A 23695-nucleotide genomic window follows, 5' to 3' on the forward strand; every position below is an offset into this window, starting at 1 on the left:
AGAGGAAATATTCTTCTGCATTTGCAGCAAATTTGGGTATAACACGAAGATATTTGAGTGTATTGTTTAAGAATTTTCGATGTATGTGTGCTGATAAGTTCTACATAATTCAAAACTCTTCCTCTTCCTCTTTTTCATCTTCTACTGCTTCTTCTTCTTTCTTTTATCATCATCACCATCTTCTTCTTTTTTTCTTATTCATCTTTTTCTTTTTATTTTACTTTCTCAAGTTTTTTCTTGTTTTACTCTTTTAACAAGAATAAAAACAAAAAAATCAAACAAAGAATAAGAAACATATAATGCTACAAAATTACTTGGAAGATGATGAACTTACATTCATTCAACTAAAAAGAAGAAATAAGAAAAAAAGAAGAAGAAAAAATGCAGCATTAGATGAAATATTTTTTTTATATTTGCAGTAAATTTGGGTGTAATACGAAAATATTCAAATGTATTGTTTAAGAATTCTTGGTGTATGTATGCTAATAAGTTCTACATAATTCAAAATTCTTCATCTTCCTCCTCCTCATCTTCTGCTTGCTTCTTATTCTTCATTTTTTTATTTCATATTCTCATAATTCTTCTTGGGAGGAAAAAATCAAACAAAGAAAAAGATATATAATGTTGCAAAATCAATAGAAAGAGGAGAAGGAGGGAAAAAATATAGCAACAACAACAATAATAAAAAAAACGACGATTAAGATGAAACACGCGAAGAAAAAGAAAGAGAAACGCAAAGAAAAAGGAGAAGAAGAAGGAAGATGAGGAGGAGGAGAAGGAACGTGTAAACCTTAAGAAAATAATAAATAGTTAGCGAATAAATTAATTATTAATCAAAGTGATAAAATAGGATTTGATCGTTTAATGTGATAGAGAAAATTAAAACGAGAATTTCGACACTAATTTTAAAGAATTTGGCCCAAAATTGGACCGATCGGACCGAACCAATTGAATCGGACCCAAAAATGGGCCCAAGCCCAACAAGTCAGCCCATTCATTAAGAGAAGTAAACCCTCTTCTCCTCCTTCATTCATCACAACGCTGAAAGCATGCTCATGGTGAGGGAGGAAAGAAACATAACCCTAACGCCACCATCAATCCACCGTAACTTCTTGCTCCGAGTTCCAATTCCTGTATCGTTTGTGGCCATGCATCTACCGCGTCGATGCTTTGGTGATTTTGGACCTTGGAGCTGTGTTTGGCTCCGTGGGTTGTCTTGGACAAACGTGGAAATCGGCCAAGATATAGTTTAGGTTTCTCGTATTTAACTTATAATGTTCTGTGAAAACTTAGACTAGGTGACTTATGATAGGTTGAAATGCATGAGATTATTAAATGTTTAGCATCCTTAATGATGTCTATGATGTGAATTGACTGTGTGCTGAATGATTATTGTTTGTAAAGGTAAAAGTATGTTAAATGGTGAGTTGGTGGAATTGGTAGGAAGAAATGAAGATATATATAAAGAGTAAGTAGACGTATGATTATGTTGTTGATGCAAAATGATGAGATTAGGTTGAACTTGTACAATAATGAAGTATGATTGAAGGTGGTGTGATATGACCAAATTAGTGTGGTGTTGGAATGCTTTGGTGCTTGTTAAATGGATGATAAGTGATGAAGTGATGATGATATGTATATAAGTGTATATTGAGTAAGAACATGTTGATCTTGTTAAAGTAAAGGAGAGATTCATGTATGATGTCGCCGAATGGGAAATGGTAGAGGTGAGAATTGTTGTGGTATTGCTAAAGATGTGTTTTGATAATGGATACTTGTTTGGTAAGTGAATTAAGTTTGATTCTTAATGAAAAATGAGGTTTTAGGATTTTGAATAAAGTTGATTTTGGCCGAACTTTGGCGAGCTATAATTTAGCTTTCGAACTCCCAAATTATTTCAAACTTATTTTGTGAAAATTGGCTCCGTGAAGTTTACGCCGCGGAGAAAAAATATTTTAAAACGAAAAAGTTATGTGTGTTGGAAGTTTGGTTTTGAAATATGGAATTCTGCAACTTTTTTAGACTTAGCAAAATTTTTGGAAAAACGCATGTCCACGTGTACGCGTAACATGAAATTTTTGTGTACGCATATACTCCCTTTGCGGACAAACGCTACTGTCTGGAACATAAGACTATTTTAATTTAGTATAGAGGTAATCATAAATCAGATGGTTCGATTTGTGTTTTAAAAATTTTAAAAGATTAAAGTTCACAAATAAGAGGATTGATTTTATGTAAGTTCACAAATCGAAGGGTCGAATTTTGTGTTTTAAAAATTAAAAAAAAAGTTAAACTTCACAAATTGGTGAGTCAAATTTATGATCTCTATATAGAAAAAAATATATTTACACATTATTAAAAAATATTATTATGAATTCAATGTCAAAATTAAAAAGTATTTATAAATTAGTTAAAAAAATTCTTTAGTCCATAAATTATTTATTTTTTCTAAATTAATTTATAATATTTTGATTTATAGTATAAATAATAATTTATTTAAATTATAAATATAACGACAAAGTTAAATTTAAAAAGATGAGGGAAAAAAAAACTTAAAGAACAAAACTAGAGTCTGGAAAATAAATAAAATTATTTGGTGCGTATGAATATTTTTTAAAATGTTCAATATTTAAAATTATTTGGTGCTTATGAATATTTATTTATGTTCCAATTTAACATATGAAATTTTCTCACTTTTCAAATTTAACTTTGTTGTTATATTTGTAATTTTATATAAATTATCATTCATATTATAAATCAAAATATTATAAATTAAATTGAAAAAAATAAATATTTCATCGACTAAAGAATTTTAACTAATTTATAAATTAAATGACAAAGGTTTTTTTAAAGTTACTCTCACAAAATAAAAATAACATTTATTAATTTTTTACGTAGAATGTAAGAAAAGTTTAATAAATAGTAAATACACAATAATTTAGAGACTAAATTTTGAATGTTTATTTTTTTAATCTTTATTGTTTGTAGTATTTAACATTATTTATCACATACTTAGAATATTTAATAAAAACATTAATTTTTTTTTAGCGAAGATAGAGAGACTCGAATCCACGACCTCTTAGATAAATATAAAGAAACTATACAATTTAAGTTATAGCTTGTTGGCAAAAAATTATTAATTTTATTGATAAAGTAAACACAATAAAAATATGTTCCTTAAATAATAATCCATTATAGTCCAAAATTTAGTTTTTCCTTGGCTTAATACAACAAAGCATATTTGTAATTAACGTTTTATTAAAATTAATGTATTTAATTAAAAAGGACAAAATTTGAATTTTTATACATTTGTCTGAACAAATCTAAACAAAACAATGTAGGTGTCACTCCTAAATGCATGTCACTTTAATTTCCTCATGTGTAGAAAAAATTTTATTTCTAAACCATAGAGTTCACCTAATAATACAAACCTACTGCGACCATCAAAACCGGAGCCCAGTGACAGAAGCACGCATCGCTGCGACCCTGCTTCAGTGGCGTCCCTGAATCGCGTCTTCACTTCTTATTCGTGCTTCATTCCTTCTTCACCGCACCAGTCACCCACCGGTTCTCTCTGGTGCTCTCGCCTTGCTCACCTCCCTGCCAGCAGCTCGTTGCCGTCTTCGTTGGCAGTTGCTGCCGCCGCCCACCAGTCCCTTTCGTGCAGTGCTGCAGTTTCAGACTTTCAGGTGAACCACTAAACCTTGATTTTAACTGTTAAAATTATTTATTTTAACTGAATATCATGCTTGAGCTCTGAATTCTAATTATGAATATTGTTAGAAATATCAAATTGTATGTTATTTTTGTTTGGTTGTTCTTTGTTCTTGTTTTGTTTACATTTTTAATTTTTATGTTTAGATAAATACTAATGGGAGGAGGATAGCTTATTAAAAGGGTTTATAAGAAGCACATTAATGGATAATTCTTCCATCTCATGCTTCTATCTTGATGTAGACACATTTGTTACATAAATTTGATCTGAGACCATAACAAATTCTCTCGCCATAGTATTATGATTCTCCCTACAACATTCAGTTTCAGCCTCACAAACTCTCGTTATTACAACTCTGCCACTATTCCCCACCACCTCCTCCTCCGCCTCCTTCAGCTCTGCGTCGACCACTGCTCCCTCAAACTCACCCACCAATCCCACTCTCAAATCCTCACAAATGGCTTCTCCCAAGACCCCTTCCTCCTCACAAGGCTCATCTCTGCTTACGCCACCTGTGGATATTCAAACTTCTCCAGGCGCGTTTTTGAGACCCTTGACGCCAAGAACGTCTACCTTTGGAACTCAATGATCAATGCTTATGCCAAAAATCGCCACTTTTTTGGGGCACTCGAATTGTTCCACCAAATGGGTCCTAGCGTTTTGCCCGATGATTACACTCTAGCAACTGTTTCCAAGGTTTGTGGCGAGCTTGAGGACCTGATTTGTGGGAAGGTGGTTCATGGGAAGAGCATGAGGATTGGGTTTTTGTCTGATGTTGTTGTTGCAAATTCTGTAATGGCAATGTATAATAGGTGTGGGATGCTTAGTGATGCGATGAAGGTGTTTGACGAAATGCCTCACAGGACTGTGAGTTCGTTTAATGTTATAATTTCTGGGTTTGCCGCTTTGGAAAGATGTGGTTCTTATTCCAGTGATGGTTTCTGGTTGAAGTTTTTTATGAGAATGCAATCTGAAGGGTTTGAGCCTGATGCTTTCACAGTTGCAAGTCTCTTGCCTATGTGTTGTGCTGGTAGTAGTGAGAAATGGGATTATGGGAGGGAAATCCACTGTTATCTTGTGAAGAATGGGTTGGATTTGAATATGGGTTCTGATGTTCATGTAGGATCTTCTTTGATAGATATGTATTCAAGGAGTGGTAAGGTTGTTCTTGGTAGGGCAGTGTTTGATCAAATGAAGAGCAGAAATGTTTATGTATGGACGGCGATGATCAATGGTTATGTAGAGAACAGAGAGCCTGAGCATGCATTGGTTATGTTCCGTGAGATGCAAGCAAAGGATGGAGCACAACCCAATAAAGTGTCACTCGTTAGTGTGCTTCCAGCTTGTGGCTTGCTTGCTGGGTTAACTGGTGGGAAACAAGTCCATGCATTTGCTATAAAAATGGAGCTAAATGATGATGTTTCCCTATGTAATGCTTTAATAGATATGTATTCCAAATGTGGGAGTTTGGAATATGGTAGACGAGTGTTTGACAATATTTTGTACTCCAAAGATGGTATCTCTTGGGGTTCAATGATATCTGCATATGGATTACATGGAAGAGGAGAAGAAGCTGTTGCCACATATTATGAAATGCTCAAGCAAGGGATTAAACCAGACATGATAACAGTTGTTGGTGTTCTTTCTGCTTGTAGCAAGTCAGGATTGGTTGATGAAGGCATTGATATATATAACTCACTAATGACTAAGCATGAAATGCAACCAACAATTGAAATTTGTGCTTGTGTTGTCGACATGTTAGGTCGATCAGGCCGGCTTGATCAAGCCTTAAATTTCATAAAAGAAATGCCTCTTTATCCAAGTCCAAGTGTCTGGGGATCTCTTTTAAGTGCTTCTATAATACATGGAAATTCAACGACAAGAGACCTGGCGTATAGGTGTCTCTTAGAGCTAGAACCTGAAAATCCTTCGAATTACATCTCACTTTCGAATACATATGCTTCCGATAGAAGATGGGATGTGGTAACTGAGGTGAGAACAATGATGAAAGAAAGAGGCTTAAGAAAAGTTCCAGGTTGCAGTTGGATAACTATCAGTGGAAAGACTCATTCCTTTATGGTTGCTGACAAAGCTCATCCATCTTCTGATTTAATCTATGAAATGTTGGTTGACATGGTATCAGTAATGACAGGAGATGTTTATGATGATATTGATATTCTTCATGAATTTCCTTGTAATGATTAATGAGCCTGTAAGTGAGAGCAAACATAAAAAATCAGTTTCCAAAAAGAGGTCAGCCATCTCTGATACTATGCTTGATCTTCCCTGACTCAAAATTTGATGTGCTATTCATTGGTCAAGTGAGAGCAAGAACACAAAACCCAGCTTATGATTCTTTAAAAAAGTTCTCTTAAGGTTCCATCATGCTTGGGGAAACATTTCGTATAACGTGATGAAATGACCTTAATCAGTTAGAATTATGTATTACAATAGTGGATCTGACTATCAAGAATCTTGTAAATTTCTTTACTCCCTCTTTCTCATGTCTTCTACTTTTTAAGTTCATTATCAATTTAGTGGGTCTGAATTAGGTTCAGATAAGACAAGTGGATATCCAGATTTATGTCCTAATAATTTTTTTTTTGTTTTCCACGGTAAAAGAAATGGTGGATCAATTCAGGAGCTAAGGCCCAAAATGCATTCTCCTGAAGAAAAACATGCTAAAGTCTAGCCCAAGCCCAAAGAATTTAAGCCCAATGATAGTTGCAAACTCTCCATTCGATTGTTTTGCTAATTCACTTCATACAGTTGAGTTTTATGTTTGGATTCTGGGAAAGCGAAGAAATTTTGGTAAATTTTTCTGTTCTGCTTGTGTTATGGGGAAGTGAATAAAATTGTAGAAGAATTTATCTTCACTTGGAAGTAACGTAGAATCACTTCATTTTCCACACTCACTTGCACATTCATCGCTAATAATATTGCTGCGATCATATTATCATAATGCTCACTAGCTGTTTGATAAAATGTTTCAGTTGAATCTTTAAGCATATCATAGGAGAATTCATGCAAGAACTGTTTTGCATTATGTTTGACTGAGATGGTAAATGAGATTAATGTATTCATGCTCTGCAGGAACTGGGCATTATAACCTTTTGCGTTGTTACTTTTTGAAATGGAGGATCGTTCATTTTTAACTCGGATGATGAGTCACCTTCGTTCAACCTGCAAGTATGAATTGGCTATTACTTAGTTGTAAACAACTATCGTTCAATCTGCAAGTGTATGTTATTGCAACGTGTCGAATTTCACCGAGGGTTTTTTGTTTTCTGGTAATAATGTTAGGTATTACACTGGTTACCCGAAGGATCTTGGACCATCACGGGTTATTCATTTTACCTCTGAGCGCGAATTTGTTGAACTCCTTCATGAAGGTTATCCTATGGTGGTTGCATTTACAATCAGGTGATCTGGAGTATGCCCTTGAATTATTGTTTGATTACCACTTATTTGAAGTTCACTTTAGATCTAAATGGAACGAGAAGAAAGAAACCACGGCGAAGATTTAGGATTAACTGCTAAGTATTGAATGATGCAGGGGAAATTACACGCAACATCTTGACAAAGTATTAGAGGAAGCCGCCGTGGAGTTCTATCCACACGTGAAGTTCATGCGTGTAAGTTATTGTTCATTGGTGCCTGGTTGCAACTGCAAGTGTTGGCAGTCATATCAATAATGTTAAAAATGACTATTATGCATAACAGCATCCCCATTATGTTGTTACTTGTTAGACATGCACATTACAATCCATCTCTTTGAAAGCTTTGGCATTTGGAAATTCTTAGTTGTCTTATCTGCGTACTCTATTGTTATTGCTTATTGATGATGAATTGGTTATTTGTGGTACTTTTCAGGTTGAATGCCCAAAGTATCCTGGGTTTTGTATTACTCGGCAGAAAAACGAGTATCCATTCATTGAGATATTTCATACCCCGGAACAAGTATAGTATTTCCTCTCTTTTTTAATAGTCTAATTACTTAAACTGCTTAACTTGCTCATGAGAAGAAATTGTAATGAATACTCTGATTTTTTAAGCATTTGAGTAATATTATAACTCTAACGAATTCTCTTTTAATAGTCTATTGTTATAGTATGATTTTTATTCATAGGTTAATCATTTGAGTGATTACATAACCATGTAAATCTTTATCGAAATTTAAGACTTGTGTTCCTCAATACAGGCAGCTAACCAGGGAAGGGTGGCTGATCCTAGTATTAAAAAATACAATGTGAAGGTCTTGCCAGTAAGTATAATAGTTTATTATTATTTTTCTTAACCGATTTTGAATTTATCAACTACACGTGTGAAATGAATGTATACCTAGGTAGGAAAGCAATGTAATATGCAATTTATGAGTAGAACAGTTTAATGTTTTATCTGATTTTCATGCATTGGTGCACTTGCAGTTCAACTATGACGTAAGTGCTTATGGATTTAGAGAATTCTTCAAGCGCCATGGTATAAGCGCATCAGATCCAAAATAGAACATTTTGGCTTTCATCCATTGAATAAACTATGTAATGTAATATATAGTCGCATATTCACATGAGGCCAACAGAAGAATGATTATAGACACTACTATCTAGAATGGGTTTCTCATCTAACTGAATTGTTGCATTTCTTGCGCAGCTTTCATTTTAGATTCAAGTAAACAGCAAAAATTTGGATATGGTGTAAATTTGTGCTTATGTTTAGTTTAGAAAGAAGTTATTGTCATCCAATACTGCCTCTAAAACAAAATATAAGATAATGAATACAGAAACTTGTTTCATTGTCAAGTCAGAAACAAGAATAAACAAAGATAGATTGTACTTCCTAAAACTGCGAATGTCTTTTTATTTCTGTAATTTTTATCTCAGACAAAATCCAACATAATTTTTTTCTCAAAATTTACTAAGTATTGTAGACAGTCCATTTTTCAGCCTTTATCGGCATGCATGCACCCATGAATTCCAGATCAGATATGTATAAAAGTGGCAAGCAAACAATGAAAATAAACGTGAAGATGAGATGCTTGGAGGTTCACAAGTAGCTGAACAATAATATATGTCCATAAAGGTTCCAAATTCCCCTTTAATTCTATTCTTTCGTTGTTTAGCTTGAATGTTCTCTTAGTTTGCCATTACTACCGGGGTGAACGACAGTTCTGTTCCCAAGAGAAAAATTAGGTTGTGTTTGGAAAAGAGTCAGTAATACTCATAACGCCATGAGAATACTTTTGCGTTTCTTCATCCAGGGAGTAGTACCTTTTTTTTGCTCTCTTTTATACAACCGGGAGTAGCAACTTCCCAAACAAGAAAATAAGTACCAAGGTGATCAAGAATAGAACCTAATTACATCGTGCAACCTAAAATTTCCAGGGATATTTTGTTTTATGAACTTACAAAAGGTTAGGAATAAAAAACTACCCAATGACATATGCCACCTTGTCTAGATCTCTTAGCACCAACTAAAAAAACAACTGGTCCTGCTGAGTTTCTTTGATCTTTCTCGTGGCTCATGGTGACAAGTCAAAATTTACCTCCAAAATTGAGTAAACTTCAGCAAGGGAAGTCACCTTGAAATCCGGTTTGTGTTCAACATCAGCGTACTTGGGAGAATCATACCTTCCCGTCTCGTCAAGCAAGCATGTAAATGCTCCTGCTCGCTTCCCGCAAGCAACCTGTAACATGCTCAAGTAAGAAATAACAATCAATTACCATCCAATTTCCTATGCATTGGAATATCACAAAATTAGTAAACCACATGCATAGGATGGAAAAGGGACCCCTTTTCATCTTTGTTAGAAACAAGTATGACTATAAAACATCAACTATATGCACAACTTCACATCATTCATGCCTGATAAGAGACGATGAAATCTCACTAGTAGCAGTAATAAATCACATTCTGCTTTGAAGCATGATAGTAAAACTCTTTTGAGACCACATAGATTACTGCTCAGCAATGTTGAAACGACTCGACTGTCGAATATTTGAAATATCTTCTAATTTTCATATCCTTTCTGAATTTTATTGTGCAAAACTGCAAATAACTACTGTTCTGCCTTTGATTTTGCAATTTATTTTCAATGAAGTATTGATGTTTGATCAACGGTGAAATTAGACACTAAAAGATCCTGCAAGCATTAAGTAGTTAGTATAATGAAGCAACCCACTTACATCATCTTTAAGGCTATCTCCAACCATTATTACTTCATTTGGTAGAACATCCCAAACAGAACATATATGTAGAAGCGGAGCAGGATCCGGTTTATAGGGACGAAACTCCCTACTTAATGCTGGAGAAAATGTAATCTGCAGAAACAAATGGAAAGGTAGAATGGAAGTGCTTAGCAATTAAAGGGAAAACAGAATATGCACAACTGAATTTGCTGATAAACGCACCCCAAATCGTTCATGGAACAAATCAACGGCTGACTTTACATTGCGTGTGATCAATCCCCTCCTGAAAAAGGAATAAAGATAATAAGCCATGAATGATAAGTAATTTAATCTTAAGCATAACTACTCAGATCATAACTTGAATGTTCTTGAGACAAATTGAATGCCTTTATAGAATAATAATAGTCAATTGACAAATATTATGATGAAATTAAAACTTCATATTAAGAATGATTTCAGCATGACTCATAAACTATACACAGCCCAAAGAGAGACAAACAACTGATTGTACCAACTTAGTGTCTTGCATTTTATGAAAATAACATGATATTTGTAAAGAGATATATGAACATGGATTATAAAAATCAAAATATCAGCATATATGCTCCTTCCCCATATTAATAATCAAAATAGCATTCATCCCTTCTCAATTCGAGATATGGAACATATGTAGCTACAGAAGTACAGAACCCAAGCCTCAAGTTTACGAACATACATTGAGCCTGCAGCAGATTATCTTTTTGCTATTATTCCCAGCAACTCATGAGTCAAGGGGAATTACTGAGCCCTGAGCACAAAACCAAGGGGAATTACTGAGCCCTGAGCACAAAACCAAGGGGGGATGCAATCTAAGCAAAAAACAGTACCCATTCCTTAGAAAGTTACTAACATGAACCCATGTTATGAAGATAGACCTAAGAACAAGAAGAAATTAATAAATTTGGAAAATATAAGATTGGTTTTGTACTATTGATGAGGCTATTTCACATAAACTTAAACAGCAAAAGCTAGCAATATGGAAACACTCAACATTAACTCACACCAAGGATATAAATATAACATAGAAACCGAATTCTTTAAAATTTTAAGTCGTGACAACCTAGAAGCCAGGGATTAAACACAATAACTGGAACACCACGACATAAGAGGAAGATGTTGTGCTTAAATGGACCTTATATTCTTCGAATCGAGAAGACCACAAAGCTCAGCAGCACCTACACCACAAATATGTCAAGCAATGCAATTCAACAACCGTAACCAATGTAAGACCATTAACTGAACTACTTATGCTACTCTTTCCACTTCAAACAGAATAATCCACTTAGAAAAACCAAGTTCTCACACAAATAAATTCAAGTTATCAACTTTCACCAACCCCACTAAACCAACTCCCCCAAAAATACCAACTTCCAATTCAACATTGCAAAACAGAATAGAAGAACCACAAAAGTATAATTAAAACCACAAAAGACTACAAACAATTAAACCCAACATTTTGAGGGAAAACAAGCTCCAATGCGTACCGGGCATGATTTGAAGACGATCAAGACCCTGGCGCTCGTAATCAGCAATGGTTTCAAAGGCCTTGCGCTGTTTCTGAGGGGTCCAGTTCTCAATCTCGTGCAAGATATCAATCCCGGAAGGGTTCTGAGATTTGATTCTGTTGTATTCGTGTTCACCAAGGACAGCTCTGTACATGGCGGCAAAGTCGATGGCGGGAACGGTTAGGGTTCCGTCCATGTCGAAAACGACGCCCCTGAGGCGCGTTTTGGGGGAACGCGAAGACGACATTAAGAGAGACCTTGTTGTGGCGGTTTTGGAGAGGATAGATGAGAACAATGGCATGGATGATGATGGTAGTGAATTAGTGGCGGTAGTGAAGTGTGTATGTTCGTGATGCAGAGTGACGGTGGCAATGATTGTGGCTGAAACTGCTTTGTAGGCAGACACCGCATTTTTCATGGTCGGTATTTCCGTACAAACAAAATGTGCCATAAAATAATGTTAAAAAAAGGCGCCTTATTTGTATTAACGCCGAAAGAAGTAAGACCAGGGTCAACTTTAGGGAAGAAATTTTTGTCATATTTTTTTTTTTAGTAAATTTTTTAAGTGGTTTTTTTAGATTAGTTTGTATATCAATGTTGTCCTTTAATTTTTAATTGTACTAAATATACCTTTTAATTTGAGTTCCGGGCAATATACAGATTCTTCTACCCAATTTTAATATGAAATGGCCAGCTGATGTGGAATATGCTCCAAAATTCTCCAATTTAATCCTTTGCATTAATTATAAACCCTAAACGTAGTTCTTCCTTCCTCCTTTTTGAATCTGTTCCTCTTCATGCTATAACTCTTTTGCTTCTTCTTCTTCTTCTTCTTGTCGATCCTATTGCGGCCATGAGTGACAGTCACGTTTCAAGAAGGTCGAATCGGTCCTCTGCGACGGAAAAGTGGACAAGAAACAATGTGCGAAGTAGGCGTGGACCAGTTCCGAAGTGGTGCGGATGTGGGTGTCAGCCGGTCCTTCGGTGGTCAGGGACAGAGACGTATTCTAATAAGTCGTTCTTTGGGTGTCCAAATTATAATATGAGTGCACTAACTTTCTGAAATTTTAAGTATTGTTGATTTGAGTTTAATGTTTGCTAAACTTGATGTATATTTGTAGACTAATGGAAAGAATTAGTGCAGGTTATTTGATTGGACAGATTTTGTTAAGATGAGGTGCCGGTAAAATCTGATGAAGAAAATGAGAATGGTGAAATGAAGATGAACATTGCATGGAAGGTAGGTAAACTGGAAGCAGATGTAAAAAATGTAAAAGTGATGATCCAAGTGCTTAATTTAAGATTTTTCATATTATTTGTGTTTGTGTTAATGTTGGTGTTGAAGGTTTGAATAGAATCAATCCTGCAGCACAGGACCATGATGTTAATGTAATCCATTTTATAAACATTGTAATTGATATAAGGTTTTGATGGATCAAATGATTGTGCTCTTTGGTAGGTTGTTTCTGTGGTTTTGTTTTTGTAAACGTAATTGAACACACAATTATGAAATGGATAAGCAATAATAACGATTGCTAACATAAAGTATCATTCATAACTAATCCACAATAACATTAGTCTATATAAAGTTCTGCAATAATGCAGTGATGACAATAACAATAAAAAAGATATTTAGCATTATTTTAGCTATTTTCTGGTAACCTAATTACCATAACATAGTTGCAGAGAAGTTTATGAATCACCATAAACAAACCAAAAACAAATAGAACATTGTCATAATTGTTTCACAAAACAACACAAACTTTCAGACTAACATCCTAAACCTATAAACATTAATAACTTCTTTCTTGGGCCTTTGAATCCTAGGGCGGGCACAAACTTGAGGAAGCCTGCCAACCGTGCTGCAGTGGCATCACTAGCTCTCTGCGTTGGATTTAATGGTACAAACCTTGTCGGAGAAGGTGACCTTTCTAGGTGGCAGTTTTGCAGGTCTAGTTGGTGTTTTCTTCTTAAGTGGATGATTCTGCAGTGCAAACAAATGACACCATAAACAGTTATAGAAATTAAAATACTTCAAATATTAAAAAGACATAACATGAACATTATGATACAATACCTTTTGGGAGTCTTCTGCTTCAGAATATGATGGCTGAGATAGATCAATCTCAGCCTGCTGGACATCCACTTCCACAAGAGGGATAGGATCAGCAGTAGCAGCGGTAGCAGAAGCTGTTGCAGTTCCAGTTCTTATTGCAGTTAGAGTGGCAGTTGCAATAGTACTTGCAGTGTGAATTGCACTAGTACTAGTTGTTGTAGTGACATTTTTGAGAAGCATTCTTAGGGTCTTTTGCAGCAGTAGCTTCTGTAGCATCGACAACCCTCTTTTTCTGATATCCTCTTTTTATATGACCTTTCTGCAGATAGTACTTGCAAGTAAATGATCATAGCTGCCTCTTCAAAGTGGTAGTTGGCTTTGATTTCTTGTTAGACTGTCCTCCTTCATCCGCATCCTTTCTCCTCTTGGTTTGGAGCTGTTCCGATTTTTTCTTAACCAATGGTGCCAAAGGTCTATTATTCTCAGATCTTTCCCATTTGGCCAGGTAAGGGGTTGATGTGGTGGCTGTAAATGGCTTTGACTCCATAATTAATAGCTTATGACAAAAATTCTCTGGATATTTGTTCACTATAGCAATAGCAATAGTAGAAACAATAACCAAATTTCCACTAAGTAATTAGGTATTGAGTACTTAAGTTAATGGCTAACTGATTAACCAGCCAAGCATATTGGTGACTAAGTAATCATGAAACTCATATCATAAAATTGGTGAATAAGTAATTTGGTTACTGGGTAGAGTAATTAACTAATTAACTTATAATAAACTTGTGATAGAGATTTAAAAATATTACCAGTTAGCATCCAAAATTTGTAAGCACATAGCCGTTTTCCCAAGTCAACTACATGGTTTGTAGGGTGTCCATGCACCTCGAACTTCTCATAGCCGGTATCTCCAGCCTAAATTGGTTGCCAGTGTTTAGATTCCTTCTTCACCTTCACAAGTCTGCTCTTGATTACTGGGGGAAGTATCCCACATGATTATCCAGCTTCACCTTATTTTTGGCCATTGTCTTCATTACAAACATCCTCACCTCTTCAAGCAATATTATTATCGGCTTTCTCCTAGCTTCCTTTATCTTTGTATTGAATACTTCACACGCGTTGTTACAAATTGAATCTAACTTTGGCTTGTGACTGAACTGTGATCTTGTCCAAGAATGTGTCGCCCATTTTTCTAGGTATGCCCATGCATCCGCATTAAGCTGCTTTATCTTTTTCCTGTGTTCCTTGAACTCTTCAAAAGTAGTGGCACGTACACAGTCCCATAATAATCTCCTTAGCTTTAGATCTTTCCACTGTTTATTAAAATTTCTCCAAAGATGTCATACACAGAATCGGTGATGCACATTAGGCATCACCTCCTGCACAGCATGAATCAGGCCCTTCAACCCAGAGTTTAACGTATACAATTAGGCATTCATATCCATCAATTGTTACAAATTAGAGTCCATAAGTATTCAGAATCGTGACCCATAGCAGTCCTTTACATTGGATTTCACTCACCATAATAGTCCCTCACATTGTTGTTCACTCACTATAAAAGTCCCTAACTTTTATTATCGTGCGACTAAACAAGTCCTTTAAACATAGTAGTAGCAACTAATATGATAATTCATCATAGGCATAATAAGTTAAATACCTTTTGCATGTCAGAAATAAAGTACCAACCATGTGTCTTGTAATCTCCCAACTCTTGGTGCAACAGTTCAAAGAATCACTTCCAATTCACTGTATTTTCAATTTTCACAATTGCCCATGCAATGATGTATATGTGATGGCTAGCATCCTGTGCAATAGTTGAAGGAACAGGGTCCCTAGCACATGAATCAGATGAGCTATCTTTCCTAACTGGTTTGTAGGGCTCATCTTCTGAACTCTCATCAAAATTAGAGGAGTCTTTATCAGAGGACAACAACATTACAGGCATCTTGCTATCTTGCGGCTTTTTCTGACCCTTTATGCAACCTACCCCAGTAGCAGACCTCAAGTAATACCTCCTGTTCACTTTGGTTTGAGTTGGTTTGCGGGCATTTTTAGCCTTCTTTTATAGTTTTTGTTTAGTAGGCACCGTGACTGAGGCTTTAACCTCATGCTCCCTAGGTAGACTAATATTAATAGTAGGAGACTAGGATTCTTTTCAGCATTTGGATTAGCACAATAGTGTGGGACGGATGTGGAATTTTTCTTTGCTTGCTCTCTATGATCCCTTACTTGATCGTCAACATATATCATAACCTCCTTCCCTTGCAGTAGTTCAGGTGATGAAAACTCATGTTCAATAAATATATCAACAAGACTTTGGTTTTTTGAACCCATCCGACACATCTCTCTTAAGTCTGTATCAGTGTTTAACTTCCTCAAACCCTCCTCTATGCTCTTTCTAGGTACAAGCCACCAAACTTCTTTCATTCTGTCATAAGCTAGCTCCTTAAAGTAGTTTTTCAGATAAAATACATCCAACCTATCCACCTCAACATCACCCAGGCAGCTTCTATTATGAGGATAGTACCCCATCTTTCCATCAACACCCTTTTCAAAAGTTTCTCCATGATGAAATATAATGTCCAAAACTTCATCCATCTGCAAGATATATAAATAAACAAATTAAACACATGCAGCACGAACAATGTACCATAACTTCACCTGAGTATCACTAATGAAAAAATCCCATATTTCATACATAAAAAAACAGAGCAAACCAAACGCAAACAACATAAAAATCTTAAAAAAATACCAAACGCAAACAAAATCACCTGAAACAATAACTCAAGTGAAGAACCATCAATGAGTATCCAAAAAAATTATATTTTAATTTGTAACAGTATTGCTAACCCTATTGATACTCACAATGATGGTACCATCTGGTTCAGTACCTTTCTTTGGTTGGCATCCTTCCTCTCCTGCCAACGAACTCAGAAAATTGCTAATGTGAAGGTGTTCTATTGTGACGACATTCTCTAGAGGAAGAGGAGAAGAAATGTTTAAAGAGAAGAAGAAGAAAGACTTATGAATGATCACCCTTGCCCAAGACACTGTTCTGCTTCATTCCCCTTACAAGCAGAACGACGTCGTTTCAGACGTCCTACATGGAGCTGGCAGTTCCCGGTCAGCGCTCCGCTTGCTGACTCATACCAGAATTGGGTAGAAGGATCTCTATATTGTCCGGAGCTCAAACTGAAGGGTATATTTAGTGCAATTGGAAATTGAGGGGTAACATTGGTGTACGGGCTCAATCTGGGGGACCACTTTGAGGATTTATTATTTTTTTCTCAAATATTTTACTATGGTGTTTGCTTTGTTATGATGATAAATTCATACATACCGATACGATAAAAATGTGGACAAATAACAAAACGACACGTGGATTATATTATTCCCGTCAACATTTGATTTTTTTAAATATATATATTAATCAACTTTTCAAATTCAACTAACTTTAATTTTATAATTTTAAATTTTAGATAATTTAACAAATAAAACAAAACACATTTAGTTATTCATCAACACTAGAAGAAATTATTTCAATTTTGTTAATATTCTATTACTTCCTCGTGAACCCTAATCTCTCATCATCGTTCATACTAAAAAAAATTGCATCTGAAAAATAAAAAAAATCAAAAAAATTCTTCATCACTTTGACACTCTCAAAGACCGTCTCTCTCTCCTTCACACTCGCCGGCATCTCGTCTCGTCGCTGAAGTTTCAACGGTCTTGCGGCCTTCCCTGGGATCCTCGTTGCAGGCAACAGAAGCAACTCGATGGGTTGTCGTCTCTCGTCGTCTTCTAGTTTCGGGTCCTCGCCATCGCCGAGAATCATGTACCATCCTGGGATTTTCGCTCGTCATCTTCTGGTTTTGGGTCCTGTGATTTTCTCATCTTTGAATCATTGATCTTTTCAAAATAGTTTCTCAACAAAATTGACATAAGAAATCATCATGTGTTTCAAATCGATGATCATATCCAACAAAAGACATTAGAAATTAATGGCACTCATGATGATGAGTAGTTGAATGATTCAAAGGTAAATAATATGTGAGCAGGGAGGTTGGGAAAAGGAGAAAAAACTACATGAACAAAGTAAGAGAACACAACAACCCCATCATTGTAAAAATATCTCAACAGGTTTCAATGGATGAAATGTTTGGTACTCTACAATAAGCTTTTATAGTGAAGCAATGCTAAATTCCAGTGGACAATAATGATGATAAATCATAGTCATGAATGTGTTCATCGTACATTTCAAAGTTCAAAGCACTTGCATGTAGGCTTAGACATTCATGTCTTTTTTCCATACTTAGCTTACCTACTATATACGTTGTTTTATTTCTAAAATATTTAAATGTAACTTCAACTTCCTATGTCACACAAAATTTTGACAGTTTTTGCATTTTTGTCTCTAATATTTGACTTTGGTAATTTGCATTCCTTCCTTATGTTTAATTTTTTCTCTATCTTTAACTTGTTTCACATCATGTATACATGCTAGTTTACCTCCACAAATTTTCCCTTTTTGGTGTCTAAAGTCTAATCTATCCTTCCTTATACGTTAATTTTGGGTTCAATTACTGATTAATTTATCTAAACTAATTGAATATCTATCAATTCCGTACCCAACAAAAGCATAGCTCTATGTTTAGCTGATACACTTGTCTACATAAAGTAAACTTAGTTTGGCTTATATGGGAAGACTTTAGTTCTTTAATTTCAAATACTTTTAAACATAAATAACTTTTTTTACAGGTAGTCGAGTGGATAAGTAACTACTAAAATCAACAGCCTATTATGATATTGCAAAAAAGAAAAATGATATTCCTCCACTTAACTTACAACCAGAAACAGTTAATTAGCAAGCTTAGCAGGTGCATAAAAAGAAATTAAATTAAATTATAATTTGATTATAAAAGTTTAATTAGAACTTAGCATAAAAACCTTTCGTTGTTCTGTTTGAGTTGAGTTTTGAGACAGAGCTAGAAATATTGGCGTGCATTTTGAGCAAGAAAAATAAATATTTATCGTACTTCCTAATTTAGACTAATTGGAAAAATATGGCTAGTCACATTTTAAGATTTTTCTAAAATACATTGATATGTAATTTATATGTGTTCCAAACTCGATCTCTGGGCCTTTCTTTGGAACGGTCGTCAAACCCTGCATGTGATGAGACGCCCAAACAACATGCTCCTTGTTTGACCATGAAACGGCCAGGAACTCCCCAAATCCTCGACCTCGACTGGAAAAACCAAATAACGATCTCCTTGCCAAACCACAAACGGTGAGGAAAAGGTTCCTCCAGCGATGAGACCGAGGACCTTCACTCTCTCGCTCCGGGGGTAACTGTTACGGATCCGGCCCACGGATCCTACACCCGAAATGGTCCCCGAACCCGGTTACCCGGGTCTGACCCGCTTCGCCCTTCTAGAAGGTCTGGAACCGGCCCACTAGAGCTCCTAGCCAACTTTTGAATTCAAACGTCTCCCTTATCTTAGTCAAACAAGATAAGATAAGATAGCTACCATCACCTATAAATAGAGGACCCAGGTCCCTCCAGGTATTCATTCATTCATCACACCTTATACCTCTCAGATCCGTTCTAACTTGAGCGTCGGAGTGTCTTTGTAGGTACCTCTCCCCATTGCTCCAGTCAAGTGATCCGACATCTGCCTCAACCTACAAGTTCTCAATCCATCTCTCAACCCGTACCAGAGACATCTTGGTCATTGGCGCCGTCTTTGGGAAATTTGCAACGTCGTAGCGGCATGGTGGATAACCCAGAAGAGCAATCCTCAAATTCATTCACTTGATTTCTTGCTTGTAACTGAGAGCAAAAAGGAATAATGTTTCTTTAACTTGCATCACCTTTGCAGTGATATCACACCTTCACCCTATTCCAACGGCGAAATCCCAAAGAAACAATGTTACTTGCAATCACCTTCTTAGTGATAACACTCTTTATGCACCTTCGCCCTTCTCCAACGGTGAAATTCTAAATCCTCTGAGCCCAAAGTCTCACCTCCCTTTAGTGGGACACCTCCACCTCTTAGACCCTCTCATTCACCACTCCCTCATCCGTCTCTCCAAGCGCCATGGCCCCATCTTCTCCCTCTACTTCGGCTCCATGCCTACTATGGTTGCTTCTTCTTTTGAACTCTTCAAGCTCTCCCTCCAAACCCACGAGGTCACCTCCTTCAACACCAGGTTCCAAACCTGTGCATTTGCCACCTCACCTTTGACAACTCTATCGCCATGATCCCCCATTCGAACCTTACTGAAAATTCATAAGGAAGTTCATCATGAACGACCTCCTTAACGCCACCACTGTGGCCAAGCTCAAACCTCTCAGGAGCCAAGAAATCAAGAAAGTTCTCAAGGTTCTTGCACAGATGCGGGGGATTGCCAAATCGTAACGGCATGACGGAGAACCTTGATGAGCAATCCTCCAGCCAACACCCCAACTCAAACCCACGAAGCCCAACTCTCGAACTCCAAGATAACACTCCTCCCACCCACGGGAGGATAACAAGCGTGGCACATCGCCAACCAACCCCAACCTAGCAATAACCAAGAGAAGACAACCGTCCTCCCACTGAAGCCCGGCCACCCGACGGCCTGGGAGAGAACGCGATCCAGATAATCCAAGAGCTGTGCCTCAGGGTGCAAAACCCCAAAGGCCACCCAAAGAATGGTACCACCGGGAGCACGCAAGCCAAGTAACCTCCAGGACCTGATCTCACCGCAATACCAGGAACACCAAGCCGCCTGAGCAACGACACAGTAAACGGCACGACCGCAGTATTTTTCTAGATCCGAAATGCCGACGCGGAGAAGACGATTGACGGCACCATCAGGAGGCCAAACGAGCAGGAAACATGCACGTGATAATGGAAGCCATCCCGTTCACAGAAAAATCCTTGAGAGCCAAACTCCCGAAGGACTTCAACAAGCCCACTGACATGAAATACGACAGGACTAAAGATCTCCAAGAACACCTAATGGCCTTCGAGGCCAGGATGAACTTGGAAGGAGCCGCCGACATGGTCCGGTGTAAGGCCTTCTCGATAACCTTAGCCGGCTTCGCAATCAAATGGTTCAACGCACAAGAAAATACCTCGATAGGTTTAACTATGAGTGCCTAACGGCCGACAAACTCACGGACTCGGTCGTCAGTCTCTGTCTAACCAACGGCCTCATAAATGAAGACTTCCAGAAATACCTCACTACCAAACCAGTTTGGACCATGCACGAAATTCAAAGCATCACAAGTGAATACATAAACGGCGAAGAGGTAAGCCAAGTCGTGGCCGCCAACAAATGGCAGCACGGTAACACGACACCTCGTAGTAACCCACCACCAAGAGATACACCAAAAGAGTACCTCAAACCCGTGAACGCCAACCGACCACCCAGGGTTGGAAAGTTCTCGAACTACACCCCCTACTCGCGCTCATCACTGACATCTGCCACCAAATAGCAGAACGAGGTATCCTTACGAAAGCGCGATAGCTAAAGTAATGGACAGGTGGCAACAAGTTGCAACTACCACTGATGATATGTGCATAAAATCCAAGATTGCTTCGACCTAAAAACGCCCTCGAATAAGACATTTGAATGGCAAACTCCCTGAGTTTGTCAAAATCATTCGAGAACCTCGGAGATCTGAAAGAGAAAGATCACAAGAACGTAAAGGACGCAACTCGAAGACGATATGATAGGCATCCCAAGAAAGTCTGGAAACTGGCCCCACCATAATCGTAAATGTCATCATTGGAAAGGACGCGCTGAAAAAGTCAAAATCAACAATAAAAAAGGATCTCAAAGTCCTAGCCGTAAGAAACCAAGCACCAATCTTGTCAGTTCTAGTAGCAATCACATTTTTTCCCAATGATTGCCAACACGGCACTTCGGCGAAAGATGCCCCATTCGTCATCTCGACAAAAGTCGGAACCAGACTTGTGAAAAGAATACTGGTCGACGCCAGAGCTGATTCCAACATCCTCTTTAGAGTAGCCTTTGACAAACTGGGTCTCTGAAACGAAAATCTGCAAACCCACCACAACTGGGTTACCGGACTCAGAGATAAGTTTTTCAAACCGGATGATTCCATAGTGTTACCACTAACCATCAGAACCAGAAGCCAGAGGAAGACTATCCTCTTCGAGTTTGTGGTCCTCAAGGACTCCACTGCCTACAACATCATCTTCAGAAAAAAGATGATCAACAACCTATTCGCCGTCATCTTCACCAAGATCCTAATCATGAAGTCTCAGGCCGATAATGGCATTATCGAACGGTCATCAAACCCGGCATGTGATGAGACGCCCAAACAACATGCTCCTTGTTTGACCATGAAACGGCCAGGAACTCCCCAAATCCTCGACCTCGACTGGAAAAACCAAATAACAATCTCCTTGCCAAACCACAAACGGCGAGGAAAAGGTTCCTCCAGCGATGAGACCGAGCACCCTCACTCTCTCGCTCCGGGGGCAACTGTTACGAATCCGGCCCACGGATCCTACGCCTGAAATGGTCTCCGAACCCGGTTACCCAGGTCCGACCCGCTTCGCCCTTCTAGAAGGCCTAGAACCGGCCCACCAGAGCTCCTAACCAACTTTCGAATTCAAATGTCTCCCTTATCTTAGCCAAACAAGATAAGATAAGATAGCTACCATCATCTATAAATAGAGGACCCAGGTCCCTCTAGGTATTCATTCATTCCTCACACCTTATACCTCTCAGATCCGTTCTAACTTGAGCGTCGGAGTGTCTTTGTAGGTACCTCCCCCCATCACTCCAGTCAAGTGATCCGGCATCTGCCTCAACCCGCAAGTTCTTGATCCATCTCTCAACCCGTACCAAAGACATCTTGTACAATATGATATCTCATCTCATGATCATATATGTATCAACTTTCAAACATTATCTTATAAAGAAGACTATGGTGACTATGGTACCTTGGCAAACACAGGCCATATATTTTGTAATGATGCCAATTTTCTTGACTGCCCACAATTAACACTTGAAGCTTTGAATCCTGGTTCTTGAAAATAGAGAAGATGTATGTGATCTTTTCCCATATCTCAGCAAAGGTGAGGAAATGTACAATTAATACATGATCATGTTGTTTCCATTATATTTGATGGATTCTATCGGAATTTGTTATTACCAACTCTAACAAACTATAGCAGCCACTTATATCATAACAGAATTGAGTCCAAGATAAACTATAACAACTTCTCTGCCTCTCCTGAGTCATAAGAGTGTATGAACATGCAATAATTCAGACTTAACAAGATCCAATTTGTTGTTACATATGTGTATTAACGTATATAGATTGGATTAGCTGCAAGAAATCATTATGCCAATTACTTTAACATACCTAATTGTAGTTAAAATTTGCATTCTTAATTGCAGTTAACAAGATCCTATTTGTTGTATTTTATTTCTTACTCTTCATTCAGTTCTCAAAAAAAATTAGTGCTCTTACTATAAAAAAGAGAGAACTCGATCGTCATTGCTTCTCCTTCCTTCTATGGTGTTGTTGACTTTTCATCTTGAAAAAAGAACAGAAAGAAAAACAAAAGAAACTTCATGTATTTGTTATTAACTCTTTCAATAAAAAGATTTTAGTTTTATGTTTTTCTATATTAGTTTTTTTCTCTCATATTTAGAATTTGGATGTTGGTTGTGATTTTAGTTTTTTTTAGAAAATCTTATTTTTGTTATTATTGTTAGGCCAAATGAACTACTTATAATCTTTTTCATATCAATGAATACTTGTTTTTGAAAAACCAATGGCTTCTTTTTACTTTTTTACGAGGTATCATGTCTTGAATAAGCATAAGCATAAGCATAAGATAATCTATTGTTAGTGGGTCCCTAACCAAGTGGGGCCCACAAGTTTTAAAACAAAAAAAAAGGAAATAAAGAAACAGAGTGGCTAAAGCCACGAAGCAAGAGAAAGAAGGTATGTCTCTCATTTTGAAACAAAGCAAAATAGAGGGAAGAGAGAAAGCTTTTCGACGTCGAGGGAGAAGAGAAAACTAGGGGAAAAGAGTAAGCCATTTTTTATTCGATTAAATCGGTAAAATTACTTCATTTCTTATGAAATTTCAGTATGTTATTTCTTGTGTAAAGATGAACATTAGGATATAACTTGCTAGTTGTATTACCTTCTCCT

At 37.0% G+C, this 23695-nt stretch overlaps 2 protein-coding genes and 1 pseudogene across 5 annotated transcripts; 2 read left to right on the top strand and 1 right to left on the bottom strand.

Annotated features, from left to right (window-relative positions):
• Positions 1-3390: 3390 nt before the first annotated feature.
• On the top strand, positions 3391-8452 carry LOC107466577 (pentatricopeptide repeat-containing protein At3g12770). Of its 4 annotated transcripts, none has more exons than XM_016085575.3 (7): positions 3399-3689; positions 6809-6904; positions 7019-7138; positions 7272-7350; positions 7589-7675; positions 7917-7979; positions 8143-8452. In XM_016085575.3, the coding sequence occupies exons 2-7, from the start codon at positions 6849-6851 to the stop codon at positions 8218-8220; spliced, it is 483 nt and encodes a 160-aa protein (XP_015941061.1). In that variant the 5' UTR covers positions 3399-3689; positions 6809-6848; the 3' UTR covers positions 8221-8452. The 4 variants fall into 4 exon arrangements, 3 of the variants coding, with proteins under 3 accessions (XP_020986516.1, XP_015941061.1, XP_015941062.1); XM_016085576.3 differs by lacking the exon at positions 3399-3689 and adding an exon at positions 5955-6526; XR_008002640.1 differs by lacking the exons at positions 6809-6904; positions 7019-7138; positions 7272-7350; ... (1 more) ...; positions 7917-7979; positions 8143-8452 and adding exons at positions 3862-6192; positions 6338-6521 and having other exon boundaries at positions 3391-3689.
• A 477-nt stretch (positions 8453-8929) lies between these two features.
• Positions 8930-11885, bottom strand: LOC107466578 (haloacid dehalogenase-like hydrolase domain-containing protein At2g33255). Its single transcript, XM_016085577.3, has 5 exons — positions 11424-11885; positions 11072-11114; positions 10123-10183; positions 9898-10032; positions 8930-9398 (listed from the first exon to the last, which is right to left on the bottom strand). Exons 1-5 carry the CDS (start codon positions 11860-11862, stop codon positions 9234-9236), a joined length of 843 nt encoding a protein of 280 aa, XP_015941063.2. The 5' UTR covers positions 11863-11885; the 3' UTR covers positions 8930-9233.
• Positions 11886-19433: 7548 nt separating this feature from the next.
• On the top strand, positions 19434-19925 carry LOC127741596 (2-hydroxyisoflavanone synthase-like; annotated as a pseudogene).
• Positions 19926-23695: the final 3770 nt, after the last annotated feature.

Source organism: Arachis duranensis, chromosome 9, assembly GCF_000817695.3.
Source record: "Arachis duranensis cultivar V14167 chromosome 9, aradu.V14167.gnm2.J7QH, whole genome shotgun sequence".
Taxonomy (NCBI): domain Eukaryota; kingdom Viridiplantae; phylum Streptophyta; class Magnoliopsida; order Fabales; family Fabaceae; genus Arachis; species Arachis duranensis.

Coding starts and splice junctions, on each gene's coding strand:
- LOC107466577 (XM_021130857.2), top strand. CDS start 4,016: ATGATTCTCCCTACAACATTCAGTTTCAGCCTCACAAACTCTCGTTAT.
- LOC107466578 (XM_016085577.3), bottom strand. CDS start 11,862: ATGAAAAATGCGGTGTCTGCCTACAAAGCAGTTTCAGCCACAATCATT. Junction 10,033..10,122: donor TGTTCCATGAACGATTTGGG/GTGCGTTTATCA, acceptor TTGTTTCTGCAG/ATTACATTTTCTCCAGCATT. Junction 9,399..9,897: donor GAGATAGCCTTAAAGATGAT/GTAAGTGGGTTG, acceptor AGCATGTTACAG/GTTGCTTGCGGGAAGCGAGC.